General features: G+C 40.7%; 1 protein-coding gene across 2 annotated transcripts in view; it reads left to right on the top strand.

Annotated features, from left to right (window-relative positions):
• SUMF1 (sulfatase modifying factor 1) overlaps positions 1 to 15,953 on the top strand; it is an 83,182-nt gene that overhangs the window by 54,393 nt on the left and 12,836 nt on the right. Inside the window, exon 8 of one of the 2 annotated variants that reach the window (XM_084635128.1) lies at positions 9,943 to 10,002. The exons of the other annotated variant lie outside the window; for it this stretch is intronic. Coding sequence (XP_084491254.1) covers positions 9,943 to 10,002 — 60 coding nt within the window. The remainder of the gene's footprint in view (positions 1 to 9,942; positions 10,003 to 15,953) is intronic. 2 annotated transcript variants of the gene reach the window in all.

The following is a 15,953-nucleotide window of genomic DNA, read 5'->3' as shown; positions in this document are numbered from 1 at the left end:
AATGCCAGAGGAAACTAGTCCCTTAATTTTGAAAAGGAATTTTAACTGCTTGCTTTACTGTCCTGTGTTTCCTAATAGCTACAGAGTGTCAAGATCATGGGTGAGAAAGTAGTGCAAGGCAAACTAAATTCACAAGAAGGTTGGTCTTTGCTCCAACACAGCTTGCAGTCATTGCTAGTGCGTGTGAATGCAGGACCAAGCAATGTCAAACTTATTTTGTGAAGTGTAAATGATCAGCTTGCAAAGGGCAGCAGAGCATATGTTTGATCAATAAACTACAATTCCTTCATGGAGACTGATTTAATTGTAGCAATTTGTCTCATGTATACAATGCATAGTTACTGGATGACCTACAATTCTGTATTAAAGACGTAATTTAGCACAGCATGGAGTGGCGGTGTGGATGACTAGTGCTGTGTGGAAGGTTACATTCAAGGTTTGAGAACAGTTCGGTTTGTTTGCCTCTGAATTACTGATAGAACTGTTTTAATATTCCTGTAATGAGGGCTGTGTTATCTCGAGTCTCTTTTTTAATTCGTCACATAAACTGTACAAATGAGCAGTTTGTGATCTGAAACCAGCCCTTAATATGCTTTCTGCAAGTTGTGTATTAAAACAAAATACCCAATCTGAGTAAAGTGTGGTTATGATAGTTTAATCATCTCTAGGTTGAATCTTGGATGAAAGTCTTGACAACCATCGCTCTTTAGTTTATGGATGTGGCTTGGACTTGCCCTTTTGATAAGTTGTTTTTAGACCACATGCTCCACTCAGTGGTTGCTGCTGCTGCTCCTGGGATAAGTGTGCAATATCTAATGCCTGATAGTGGAATGAAAGGAATAGGATATAGAGGTGCCCACATGAATCAGATGTGACCTGCAGTCACGGTTCTCTCTGTAACTACAGGGTGAGGGCACAGCTGATCAGCTCCAGGCTGTTGTTATGGGTGAGAGAAAACCCATAACAAGCTGGTTTTCTCCATCTATTAAGGAGAATAAAAGCATGAGAAAATATTGGCTTTTTGTGCTCTTACACTTTTTAATACAAGTTATCTGAAATTAGGTGGAGCCTTCTAGCCAAAGTAATAGCCTTGCTTTACTATATAACAACACTCTTAGGTGTATGCACCATCCTGGTGAAGCATTTGATGTTTGAGGCTTGGCTTCCTGGATGACTTTTAGACACTTAGAGGTTGCACTTTACTGTGGGACTGTGTTAGAGTTCTGCAGAGTAATCAAAGTTGTTTTAATATGCCCCAGTCAGCCAATGCTTAGACAAAGATGGCGTGGTGGCTCAGTAATTTATTAGTACTGTATGTTGCCTGGTTATTGGGATGTTTTCTGTGTGACTGTATTGATTTAGTTTGATAGGAGCCTGTCTGGAAAAACAGGCAGGAAGGAAAAGAATGAAGATAAGCCACCTCTCAACAAGCACTTGAGAATTGCTAAGGGACAATCCCAGAATAGTTGGCTCCAGGACTCTGTCTTGATCTCCAGTTGAGGCTACAGAATTAATTTGGACCACAAGTGTTGAAGCGTGGGAACACAGAAGAACAAAAGATCTATAGTGGGACTTAAAAGGGTCAGTCTCTCTCTCTCTCTCTCTCTCTCTCTCTCTCTCTCTCTCTCTCTCTCTCTCTCTCAAGCAGTCGTAGTACAGGGGAACTAGACTGAAACATGGACCTGCTGAGGATGTCTGAAGAAGTTAGGCCTGGCTAGGTTACCATCAGGTAAGAGACATGGATGTGGACTATTAAAAACTCTTTAAAAGCTTTGTTTCTACTGATAAAATAATTACTTTTGTTTTAAGAAGGTAGTTTGATTACTATAGACCACTGGTCAACCTCCCAAAGGGAAGACCCACAGGTGCCAGAACTCATTTGGAATTGCAAGATAGGAACAATTGATACACAGGGTACTGTAGCCGAGGGCCCGGTTTAAGAGTGGGAAAATTGCGAAATTATACCCAGGGATAGATAAAGGCACAAGACATCAGACCTAAGGGGGTGTACACAGGGGACAGAGGTGCAGCTAACTCTGTAGCAGTGACATTTCCCTCTCTGCTGCAACTGTCTGCAAAACAAGGAAGAGGATTAATGAAAAAGGGTGACCACAGAAGGAGGACGTGACTCGACAGTTTAAAGGGTTCCTGCCAGAGAGATTGTGAATAGAACTGATGTATGCAGTAGCCAATGATGATACTTGTCATGAGTGAGCTTTGTATTAATTCATGATAAGAAATGAAACTGACTTTTGAAAGGTGCTATTCTACACTCTTGATAAACCAATTAAGGGAACTTCTGTACTAAGCACCATCGTTTATGCTGTTAAATGTGAGCCTTGGTACTTGACAACCTTCTTGTTTGTCTTCTGGTGTTAATAGTTTCCAGGGCATAATTTGTGTAATACACTAAGGTTTTATTTTACAAACAAGATCCATCCCTTTTAGGTGTAACTATGGATTGTATTTTCTAAATGGACAACCTACCTAATTGTCCTTCAGTAATTGAGAATCTCCACTCACTGATATATTTTGCTTTCCACAATCAAATCTCCGAACAACTTTTCATGAGTGATGTACCTGAGTATTCGGATTCTAATATCTAAACTGTATTGTTAAATCTATTTACCTAAATTTGGGTTATTGCTGATTATGTATTCTATGTATCATATGACTTTTAAGAGCTAACTTTTTATTTGTGGATAACCTAAGCACTATACCCAGATGTACAAACCCTCTTTTCCCAACCTATGTATTATATACTTTTTTAAAATTCAGCTTTAATAAAATTTTTAAATCTAACTTGTTGCAGAAAGGTTTCCCTTATTATACTGCATTTTACAAGAGATCCTGTCCAAGTTCTTTAACCACACGTTGCATCAGGAAGCTTTATGAAATACTTGACTGCAAAGTCAAAGTCAAGTGCAACCTGCAAAAGAAAAAGAAAATGCCTCTGATTTCAGGCTGCCTTAGGGCAGATATTGTGGTGTGTTTGAGAGAGAAAAATATCCATCCGTGTCTCCAACACAGAGGCTTGGTAGTCTAATAACCTTATGCCTTAGCCTTTCACATGGGATATGCTCATGAAATGGATATCTATGATAGGAGTTCATATTCTAGAAAAGCGTCTGTGAGAATTAGGATTTTGGATTCTTTCAAGCAGTTTTACAGCGTTTTCTTAGTACAAATTGTGGGATGAAGGCTTGAAAATTGGGGGTGGGGGATATGTAGTAGGTGCTGCTGGGTAGGAGAGATGGTGCAGGGTAGATTAAATGACATTGAGTGGGATTGAATCCGTGTGCTGAGATCTGTGAACTTGTTTCTGTCCTCTGAATGCAGGTTGTCATAGTTACTGTAGCCTATGTATGCATGACACTTCAGTGCCATACAAACAATAAGCCTTCCTAAAGCCTTGTGACAAGAGCTGTAGTGTCTTACACATGGTGAATCTGAGGTATAGAGAGATGAAGTGACTTGCTAAGGCCATAGATTACATAAGTGGGAGAGCTGGGGGATCAGGTCTCTTGGTTCTTGGCTTCCAGCTCAAGGCTTAGTCTGCCACACAACTTTGCATCAAACTTCTGCAAGGGTTCATTTCCAACCCAGAGTATTAGTGTCTGAATGAAAACAGGTGGTCTTCATGGAGATATTTACTTCATGGCAGAATTATACTAGTATAGTTATGTCATGTGGGGACATTCTTATTCTGGAATAAGAGTGTCATTTTTCTGTTCATCTAGTATCTCTTTCAGAGCATCCTGCACCCACTTCACTTAGTTCAGGAGATCTGAGTGCTGTTTAAAAAACAGAACTCAGATGCAGGCATGGGTAAAGTGTGCATTTGTACAGCTTACAGTGACCGCACTCAAAGCTAACAATGGGGCCCATCAGACTTGTAGTTGGCCACTTGCATGCACGGTTATTTTTGCATGTGTATTTGGATGTGGCTGACTGAAATTCCTAAGGTCTCCCTTTCATTTCTGCGTGGTGCTCTTATTGATGCACTGAGCTGCAATGCAAGATACGAGGGAAATATCAGCAGCAAACCTTGAGGAAGAGAAGCAAAGTTAAAACAAGTATAATTGCCCAATAAACTGTGGGTGTAACTCCAGCTCGTTTCTCTCATTTTCTGTGTCCCAGAGAGCTCTCTCAGTTGTTATAAAATAACTTTATCTTCAGTGATTTGAAAGGATACATTAAGAGGATGATGTGCTGTAATGTGATAGATCTCTAAAGAGAGAATCACGTTGGGAGGCATTGTTACAGCTCAAGTGGTCCGATAAAGCATTTCTATGTTCTAATACTATTTCAGAGGCTGGGATTTTCAGTATAATTCATGCTTTGTAACAAATAGCCCTCTAAGGTTTAGTTTTGTCTGGCACTGGAATTTTGTAATAGACTGACTTAAACCAAAGAAAATGGTAATTGTATCTGCACATCAGTAACAGGAGTTACTGTAATTACTGAGGCATACAACAATCACGTAGATGGACAAACACTTCTTTTAATCCCAGATTAGCATGCTCTTTCTGTTTTTAACTGGATTCCTTCTGAGCTGGTAGCTGGAGGGCTGCTGCTCTGAACTCTGTGCTCACTTCTTATTGCTTTGAGTGGGGAATCCTGCTATGGGTTTCTGTTTTTTGTTTTCACACAGATCTTGTTTTTATAGGCAAATGTTCCGCTTTCTGTTTGTGCTCCATGCTGGCTTCTCCTGAAATGAGATGAATTTTCTGTTTACGCATCATTTGTGCTTTTGATGGCTTATCTTTACAGTGAGACACGCAACATATTTGCGTCAAAGATTTTATGGGGTCTGTCATGGTTCAGAGCAACTGCACCTATATTTCCCCCAGTTGTTCAGCAAGGGTACCCACTCTCAGGTTTTCAGTTCCCCAACTGTTGCCTCTTCTGGGTGGACTGGAGACCTGCATCTCTCTCCATCTGACCTGGGTGTTTCTGGGCTATACAGCTCCCTGCCTTCACTATATATTTCCCAGAAGACAGTCTGCCTAAACAGACCTGATTGCTTTCTCCTCTGAGATTGATAACAGAATGATCACTACAGATACGTTACCACACAGTTTCCTATGCAAGTCTACTTTATTTTTAAGGTACAAACACTGCAGAGAAAACCTATTAAAAACAATGAAAGAACCTACACACGTTAATAAGCTTACCAGAGTCCATCCCAACTCTTCATAGGTTCTGGCAAGAGTGGTCTTTCAACATCCCACCCTAGGTATTTCTTTGTGGTTACAAGTTCACCAGAGCTTCAGCTCAGAAAAAGCACCCAGTCTTATGAGGCCTCAGTGGACTAAGTCCTTCCAGTCCTTCCCTAAGAATTGGGGTCCCCTGTTGACCAGGAGTTCTGTCTGTTTTCTGGATCAGGAAGAAGGAAGGCCCTGAGTCAGCCTAAATTTAGGTTTTTTATCCAAAAGTCTTTCCTCCTGTCTGTGGATCTCTGGAGAATCCAGTTTGAACTAGTATATGCATATTTCCTGGGGAGGGTGGGGGCTCAAAGGCTGATAACTGAGGAAGTTCATTAGCATCCCCCTCTCTAGTAGAGAAGGTACATGCAGTTCCCCAATAATACATACACAGTTGCATTTTTAATACAATGTACCCCAAAGGTGTTAACTTAAATATTATTGAATTAGGGTTAACTCAGTAAAGTTTAGCTGAATTCCATGAGGTTTGTTCAGTATATTACAGGACATTGTCTGTCTGTCACGGAGTACATTTCCCCAGACCTTGGATATGGAGAATTAAGTAATTTTCAAGACGAGCACAAATCATGCAGTATATACAGAGGATGAACTAATAATTTTTCACCTGCAGTACATATTTGCCTGTTTTGGAGCGCAATTAAGTGTTGTACTGTAATGCTGTAAGAGTACCTGTGGTACCAAGTAATCTCCTAGATTGTATTCTTTCTCCCTCAAAGAAAGACCTTTCCAAGAACTGTAGTGGGGGAAGAGTGGAGGAAGCACAACTGTGTTCCCTTTTTGTCAGTGGGATCCACCTCACCCATTTATTAAGTAATGGACACCACTGTGGTCTGTTTTGACTCATTGGATCCATAGCTACATCTGATGCCTTGTAATCTCCTTTACCCGTGGTTAAATTGTGCCCTAATCAAGTAGTTTGGAAACTGTGGCAACTTCAGGTAAACTTCTAAAATGGAGATTATTAAACAGTGATAAAAATAAAACTTTCAGCACAGTAGTTTCAGTAGTGTATACTTATTATATTAAATTTATTTTAGGGTATTTCCACTCTTTCTTTTCAACATGCCATGGAGATGTTTATGCTTCCTAAGTCTCTTGAGGAGTGGTGGAGAAGCTGGGAGTTTTGGCAGCTAGGTAGGGGATGGTGGTGACTCCTGGAAATAAGCTGGAATTGTGAGATATGCACACCAGCTGGATGGTTCTTCTACAGTGATCAGCACTGAAATGGTTAAGTGCTGATACTTTAAGGCCATGTCTACACTATCACTTACGTCGGCAAAACTTATGTCACTCGGGGTATGAAAACAACACACCTCTGAGTGACATAAGTTTCACTGGTGTAAATGGTAATGTGCATAGCTTCTCTCATGGCATAGCTACTGCCGCTCCTTGAGGTGGTTTCATTATGTCACACAGGCCACATCATTTTGGCAATGGATTTTTGAAGAGAACAAATTCTTCAGTGAAGTAGCTTTCCTGAGGTTTGGCCACTTTGCACAATCCTCTCTCTTCTAGGTATCTACTTGAATTGTCAAGGCACAGTCCATGGGGAAGGGATGTCCGCTTCTCACTACAAACAAAATGATGTCCTTGTTGACCACCTCAACAGAGATGTCTAGGACTCAATAGGCCAGAGACTGAGTTATCCTTCTTACACCTGTTCTATAGTTCTGAGGACTGATTTCCTGGGGTGAGCATTTTGCACAAGATGCAGACTGTTTAAAAGCTGCAGGAAAGTGTAAACTCCTGAAGACACAGGGTATGTGGGCCTCCTTTCAAGTGTGTTATGAAGACTAATATGGCTCTCTACACTTCTTGTATCCGTACTAGAGAGGGGAATCATTTCTGTAATTGCTGTGGAGAAAGCTGGAAGTCTTTTCCTTAAACTCCCCATCTTATTGGCAGGTGGTGTTCCTGCACGGAAAGGTTGAGTGCTACTGATGGATTGAGGCAGGTGGGTGGTTATAAGGGAGGTGGGAATGGCTCACAGGTAAGGGAAAAGCTAGGGTGTGTGCGGAGGAGTCCTGACAGAGCAACCCTAAGAGCAGCCAAGTCTGGGGAGAAGGTTTGAGCTGATTGTTGTAGCTTATTTGGTAATAAAGCCAAATCCAGGAAACAGATGAATTTGGATTTTATACTGTGGCATTGCTTGTAGAATAGTTTGGAAAGAGATTTGGAAAGATGCTTGTATATCACCTCTTTAGTTACTAGAGTGAAAAAAAACCTGCAGTAATCCCCACCCCACCTCTGTAGTTGTAAGGATAAAAATGAGTAACTGAATTACGGTGAATTTACTGTATGGTCTTTGTCCCCCTTCTCCCCATTTAAAAACCAGGCGGCATAGATTAAAAAAACAGGCGACTCTGCCATGTACATTGGTCAAACTGGACAGTCTCTACGTAAAAGAATAAATGGACACAAATCAGATGTCAAGAATTGTAACGTTCATAAACCAGTCGGAGAACACTTCAATCTCTCTGGTCACGCAATCACAGACATGAAGGTCGCTATCTTAAAACAAAAAAACTTCAAATCCAGACTCCAGCGAGAAACTGCTGAATTGGAATTCATTTGCAAATTGGATACTATTAATTTAGGCTTAAATAGAGACTGGGAGTGGCTAAGTCATTATGCAAGGTTGCCTATTTCCTCTTGTTTTTTCCTACCCCTCCCCCCCCCGATGTTCTGGTTTAACTTGGATTTAAACTTGGAGAGTGGTCAGTTTGGATGAGCTATTACCAGCAGGAGAGTGAGTTTGTGTGTGTATGGGGGTGGGGGGATGTGAGAAAACCTGGATTTGTGCTGGAAATGGCCCACCTTAATTATGCACATTGTAGGGAGAATGGTCACTTTGGATGAGCTATTACCAGCAGGAGAGTGAGTTTGTGTGTGTGGTTTTTGGGAGGGGGGTGAGGGGGTGAGAGAACCTGGATTTGTGCAGGAAATGGCCCAACTTTATTATCATGCACATTGTGTAAAGAGTTGTCACTTTGGATGGGCTATCACCAGCAGGAGAGTGAATTTGTGTGGGGGGGTGGAGGGTGAGAAAACCTGGATTTGTGCTGGAAATGGCCCACCTGATGATCACTTTAGATAAGCTATTACCAGCAGGGCAGTGGGGTGGGAGGAGGTATTTTTTCATATTCTCTGTGTATATAAAGTCTGCTGCAGTTTCCACGGCATGCATCCGATGAAGTGAGCTGTAGCTCACGAAAGCTCATGCTCAAATAAATTGGTTAGTCTCTAAGGTGCCACAAGTCCTCCTTTTCTTTTTGCGAATACAGACTAACACGGCTGTTACTCTGAAACCTGATATTTTACAAATATCATTTTTTAAGTATATCGCTGTTTTTTTTTCTCTTTAGAAATACAGAACCTTGTTTTATACATCATGCCAACTTTAAAATTCTTTGCTGCCGCATAAGGAATTCCTCATTTACTTGGAGTTATCTGTGAGACTTGCACTGAGACACTTGACTGAACTATTTCAAGTAATTTGCAGAATATATGATTGTTCAGTAGGTACAGGAATCTGAATACCTGTCTATGTCAGTGCATTTACCCTGGCCAAGTAAAAGTTTTTCATTTTGATACTGATTTTAGGCTCAGTATGCCAGCAAAACAATCCATAACATATTATTTAAGATAATATTTATAGCTTTTGTAAGCAAGACATATTCTCTTGCATATCTTGCCAGTTTGAGATAGTAAAGCTCTTCCTGCCTAGAGGTGGAGTTTCATGTGAAGGAGAGAGAGCAACTTTTACTTGGACTCTTCTGGGAAATTTTCCCTTTGGAAGTAGCCTGTGTATAAATTAGTGGTGTAGACAAATATAAAACGCAGCAGTAGCTTGTATCTTGTAATGCCTTTCTTCCAGGTTTTCAAAGTGCTTCCCATGCACTAGCTAGTTAATACTTACAAAAGCAGGCGAGCAGTATGGTAACCATTTCACAGCTAAGGGAGACAAGCACAGATGTGCCCAGATTCCCATATTGAGAATGTAGTCAAGCCATTAGTAGAACTCTGGTTTCCTGACTTACAGCCCCCTGTTCTAATGGCTGGGCAACCCTTCTTACTTGTGGGGGTGGAATTCATAAGGGATTGTGAAATTAAAGTCTGCATGAGAAGACATTGTGGGCCTGCCCTTCCTAAAATGTGTGCACACAAAACATGCCTTTAATTGCAGGCCCATACAGTTACACAAGGGCCACACTGGGCCTCACAGAAAGCACTGAACTCTTCAGCTGCTTCCATGCGACATGTGGATGGGGAGAGAGGCAGTACAGTGTAAATGACAGGTGAAGATTATGATCTTGTCTCTTATGGGAATTCTGCAACAACGGAGCTTTTTTCATATCTTTCTTCAACATCATTACTCTTCACACTTGTCATTCTGCTTGTTACAGTATATTATGAGCTTCTTTAAAGAAACAAGATAGCACACTGCCCTCTTGACAGGTAGAACAATGATTAGAATTTTAAGTACTTATTACAGTGGTGAAATCAGAACAATTACTCTGTCCTGGCTTCCAGTCTCCTGCAATGCAATTATTTCAAGCTTCTCTGGTTTCAGAAACAGCTGCAGTTTGTTTGTTTTGAATGCTGGTGGTCATTCCTCTTCCATTTTCCTGCTCTTACCACTTTGTACCTTTACCCTGTAATTGGCTGTTGCTCTTTTTCAGAAGAAAAGTAACTGGTGTCCTTCCATCCACAGAAAGGGCCCTCATCAGGGACTGACCGAGTGAAGAAAGGTGGATCCTATATGTGCCATAAGGTAAAGCTAAAAGACCCACAGCAAACCTCACTGGTTTAGCTATCAGGTTGTTGTTAGTAATTACTGCTTTCTATTTTTGTCTACATTTATTTGTGATTATCTAATGAGACTAAGCTGAAATAAATATATTAGGCTATTAATATATAATAGGAACCTGATACTTGGTACACAGAAATAGTTCAAAAATACTGCAAAAACATTATATGGTTACATTTTTTAATTGCTCAGATAATTATCATGGTAGTACCCTTGAAAGGATATGTAAATATCTCAATGAAGCAAAGTCAGGTTCCCATATTACCAGAGGTGATAAAGTACCAGTTTTCCACATCTAGAGACATGATCTCAGAATTTAGCTGTCCCATCTCCATAGGAGACAGTAGCCAATTTTGTCCTTGATCTCCACCTACTGGTCTAGTTGATGCCACTTCTAGAATCAATCCTGAAGCACTTGCATGAGAGGAAAGTGATCAGGAACAGCCAGCATGGATTCACCAAGGGAAGGTCATGCCTGACTAATCTAATTGCCTTTTATGATGAGATTACTGGTTCTGTGGATGAAGGGAAAGCAGTGGATGTATTGTTTCTTGACTTTAGCAAAGCTTTTGACACGGTCTCCCATAGTATTCTTGTCAGCAAGTTAAGGAAGTATGGGCTGGATGAATGCACTATAAGGTGGGTAGAAAGCTGGCTAAATTGTCGGGCTCAACGGGTAGTGATCAATGGCTCCATGTCTAGTTGGCAGCCGGTATCAAGTGGAGTGCCCCAAGGGTCGGTCCTGGGGCCGGTTTTATTCAATATCTTCATAAATGATCTGGAGGATGGTGTGGATTGCACTCTCAGCAAATTTGCGGATGATACTAAACTGGGAGGAGTGGTAGATACGCTGGAGGGGAGGGATAGGATACAGAAGGACCTAGACCAATTGGAAGATTGGGCCAAAAGGAATCTGATGCGGTTCAATAAGGATAAGTGCAGGGTCCTGCACTTAGGACGGAAGAACCCAATGCACAGCTACAGACTAGGGACCGAATGGCTAGGCAGCAGTTCTGCAGAAAAGGACCTAGGGGTGACAGTGGACGAGAAGCTGGATATGAGTCAGCAGTGTGCCCTTGTTGCCAAGAAGGCCAATGGCATTTTGGGATGTATAAGTAGGGGCATAGCGAGCAGATCGAGGGACGTGATCGTTCCCCTCTATTCGACATTGGTGAGGCCTCATCTGGAGTACTGTGTCCAGTTTTGGGCCCCACACTTCAAGAAGGATGTGGATAAATTGGAGAGAGTCCAGCGAAGGGCAACAAAAATGATTAGGGGACTGGAACACATGAGTTATGAGGAGAGGCTGAGGGAGCTGGGATTGTTTAGGCTGCAGAAGAGAAGAATGAGGGGGGATTTGATAGCTGCTTTCAACTACCTGAAAGGGGGTTCCAAAGAGGATGGCTCTAGACTGTTCTCAATGGTAGCAGATGACAGAACGAGGAGTAATGGTCTCAAGTTGCAGTGGGGGAGGTTTAGATTGGATATTAGGAAAAACTTTTTCACTAAGAGGGTGGTGAAACACTGGAATGCGTTACCTAGGGAGGTGGTAGAATCTCCTTCCTTAGAGGTTTTTAAGGTCAGGCTTGACAAAGCCCTGGCTGGGATGATTTAACTGGGAATTGGTCCTGCTTTGAGCAGGGGGTTGGACTAGATGACCTTCTGGGGTCCCTTCCAACCCTGATATTCTATGATTCTATGATTCTATGAATGTCTAGGTTTGACGTGATGCGAACTTGGTTGTAGACGCTCCACATTATTCAGTACAACAAACAGCCTCTTACAAAGTTAACCAAACCAATATTGTATGGTACCATTTTACTCTGGCTTGACATGAGAGCTTGCAAAAAGAGAATTTACTTTTTGCAAACATTGTCAGATCCAGGCTTGCAAAGTTATTGCAGTGTGAGTCCGTAAAGGTTACTTCACTGTTCCATCATTTACAGGACAGTATTTGGTAAAGTCCTCAACTGCCGGTACTTCCCACATATCATGTGTGCTCTCCTGAGTACTCTGGAGACCCCATTGTACTATGTCCTGTACCATTCCATTCCAGACCTTAATGATTGTTATCACTGGAGGAACCGAAACCTATCTTCTCTTCCAGAGGATGGTGTCATTTATGGTTCTTGCATTTTTGTATGTAGAGTTTTCCTCGCAGTTCACAACCATTTTCAGTATGCACTCTTGAAGTCAACACATAGCATTCAGTGTTTTTTTGAGGGGTTTGTGTGCACGGGGGAGAGGGGGTTGATTATCTTTTTATTATAGCAAATATTACTAGAGATCTTGGGGGCTTCCATAATTTTTTTTTCTGACCAAAACCTTCCTTTTTAGAACAGATCTTAAAATAAAACCTTTTTGTGCCCAGGAGTCAATTAGAAGAGGATTATTGGAGTTGTTCTCTGTTCTTTTCTAATGTTTAGGAGATGTTTAATGTTTAGGAACCTTCTACAAGTTAAGCAGATGTACTTATAAGTGCAAAGGCTTTTGACAATGCACATCTTATTTCTTAAGACTTTTGAGAGAACATGGACTTTTTGGAATTTCCATTTTATAAAAAGGTAAATGTGCCTATGTTAAAACCATTTATTTTATAAAGCACGGTAATTTAAGCAATATCTGATGACATTTGATCACAGAATTACTCTAGTCATTGCTAAAATTAGCAAGTAGTCATGGAAATATGCAAAATAACATTCTCCAGAATTCAGTGTGTTGCCTTTTTTGCTGTAAGGTAAAAACTTCAGTATTGGAGAAGAGAACTGATGTTCCTTTCTTTTTAATAATCATGTTTCCAGAATTGCAGAATGTAGCCAATGCTCATGTTCCTTCTGTAATTTTCTTGCATGTAGTTCTCTACCATGTATTTTTCTTGCATTTTGGGAGCTGTAAGCATTAAATCAACTAAATACTGGTGAAATAGGAAAATTAAAAAAAACCAAAACACTACCTAATCTGAAAACATGTGCTCCACAATTCCAGATTAAATTGGTTCAGGATAGTATTACTTAAACTGCGTTTTAAATTGGAATTAGTGTAAGGAAGGAACACACACAACTGTGCCTTGCTATGTTATAGCTATACTGCTATACAGTGAATAGGCATATTTCACAGTCAAGAACTAAATTATCCCTGGTTTTTAAACATCCTTCTGCCTCTGTGTTGATGGGGAAGTTATGCCCAAATTCAGCAAAATAAGGGGTAGGAATAGCTTTGTACTGCACCTTTCATATGTCAATCATCTCAAGGCACAGTTGTTAGTTAGATCCTGGTGATGCAGGAACTGTGTAGGTAAATATAAAAATGTCAGGTACTACTGAGTTTGTGAAAGTGACTGCTACGGAGACTCTTCAGTAGCTTGCACACAGTGTTGTGGATTAGAATGCAAGATTAGAGAGAGGAAATATTGGAACCATCAAATAGGATTATCCTTCACTCATTTTGTAAATTGCAATATAGTCTTCAGATTGCTTCTGGACAGTTGTCAGAGACCGGAGTTAGTCAGGATGACATCCTTATGGCAGTGTAGCACCTCCATCTTCCCTCCCCACAAGCCCTTTCCCTAGGGCTGTACTAGCTTTCCACTTGTTCAAGTCTAAATCCTAGTTTAGAAGCTGAACTCACCAAGTTCAGAGGTAAGAGTGGTGCCAGCTGAGCCAGGCCAATGTGAGGGAAGCTGGAGCATAACTCCTTTTTGCAAGTGTGTACACCTGCAGTCCTACCACACTGCCTCACCAGTAAACCATGTTAGCTGCAAGAATGCTGGTAGAGCTTATGCTTACGTCAGTATCCTGAAATGACTCAGTGCTTGCTGAGATGAATGGGTGCAAAAAAACTTTCCTTGTGTTACATAGGCTCCCCACACACGGAAGAAAAGGGGAAGCGCTTTAGTGGACAAGCCTCAGAGGAACAGGGGAGGAAGCAGATGGTCCCAATAGGGGCTTAGGCTAATAAAGTGTTAATTTTCTTACTAATAGTAAAACTAGAAAAGCTTTGAGCGGATTGGAAGCAAGAATATGACAAATGGAGAAACAGAGAGCTTCAGAGAGTTTGGGAGGGCTGTTAGTCTGAGATGATGGGACTCATTGTTTGTTCTTTCCTCCCAAAGACTAACATTTCACTAATGCTGTGGTGAGGGATTAATGGATTCCACGTGAAAGCCTTTTTGAAATGTTACTCAATCTCATGTAAACATTCAGTCCAGTGATGTTGCATCTCTTTGCAGAGAGAATTTAACAAGAGGCAATAACTAGTCTCTTTCTCTCTCTATGTCAAATATAAGGTTTGCATCCAATGAAGTGAGCTGTAGCTCACGAAAGCTCATGCTCAAATAAATTGGTTAGTCTCTAAGGTGCCACAAGTACTCCTTTTCTTTTTATAAGGTTTTATGGAGTTTTGAAACTGGATTAACCCTATTCTGGAATTCTGCAGCTGCATTTATTGAACCTTCTTGTAAATATTTTCTTAATCTATAAAATAGATTGATTTCCAGCTGTTTTATTAATATTTTCACTGTGTCCATCTTAGACCAGTGTTGCTACTCCATACACTGCTAGTTGTGAAGGATTGAGCCGAAGAGTTCAAACTTCTAAAGCCAAACCACTTTTTAGTCTTTCTCCAAAGTGTGCACTGTAAGAAGTATCTTGCATATTACACTTTCATCACCTATAACTCAGTTACTGCTTGACCAACCTGCTTCATACTTCCAGGAAAAATTATTCAGCCTGCGAGGAAACTTATATGGAAAAAAGGGTATATCAAAGTGTAGGACTAAGATGTCAAACATACGGAAATCTAGTTGCAACCCTGTATAACACCATTATATTTATGTTGCTCCCTTCATAAATAGCCACAAGGTGTAATGCCAGGGCTTATCTGAGTGAAAGGGGAGCCATCAAACTGAATATTTTAAAATAGACTAATGAAAAAAATCACTTTCTGATAGAGCCCTCCTTTTAGCAGCATGTCCTGAAACTTTAGGGATTTCTTTCTTTCTTTTTTTCTTAAACAGCAGAAAAGACTTTCTTGCTAAGGGTCTTTTCAATTAGTCATTTTCTCTCTTGTTAACTGACTAGAGAGGGAAATAGTGAAACTGACTGCACCCCACCTGCTACCAACTGCAGAGAGTAAAACTGATGTGTAAATACATCCTCTGCTACTTTCATTTTTAGTAATCTTCATTGTTACTTGTAAGAATACACGGTACACCATCCGTGACAAGTGTGACTTTCAGTTTGAGAAAGAGCTTTTACCCAACAGGAATGTGTTGGGTGATGGCTTGTTGAAGAGAAACTGGTAAGAAATGGAGCTTTCAGCTTGGATAGCAGTGAGAGACTTGAAATTATTTCTGAAGAGTTTGATTACTACCATCTTACAATAGCCCTTCAAGTCTTATTGATTTAACTCCCAGCTTCTGGCATGAACCACAGCTGTGGCCCAAACTCTGTTCACATTACACTAAAAACATGTCCCTCTTTGTGTATTTGTTCAGATTAAAAACAAACCCATTCCATTCCTTTCCTTCTCAAAGCCTGCAGCTGGTAAATCATCCTCATAATTAGATTAAATTTCCTGTGAGAATGTAAGGTCACATTTTCTGCACTGATTTCCTTCTTGGGTGAAATCAATGTCACACGTTAATTAGCAGCTTTGATTAAATTAACACTGGAATAGAATCTTCTTTACTGATGAATAATGTGACCCATTTTAAAGGCTTTTAAAGATTCAAGTCTTTTTTTAGGTGTTAAAAGTAGGCTGTGTATTAAGACCAAAAAATCGTATAGTACAAAGAATTCTTTATTAGATGCCTTTTAAAAACCATTTAAATTGATTCCTCTGCTCCCTTTAGAGTTGGCAAAGGGTGTGGGCGGGGATGGGGGAGTGTGTGTGTGTGTGTGTGTGTGTGTGTGTGT

Source organism: Lepidochelys olivacea (assembly GCF_965140295.1).
Source record: "Lepidochelys olivacea isolate rLepOli2 genome assembly, chromosome: 7".
NCBI classification, from domain to species: domain Eukaryota; kingdom Metazoa; phylum Chordata; order Testudines; family Cheloniidae; genus Lepidochelys; species Lepidochelys olivacea.
This window is presented reverse-complemented; position numbering and strand designations above follow the sequence as displayed.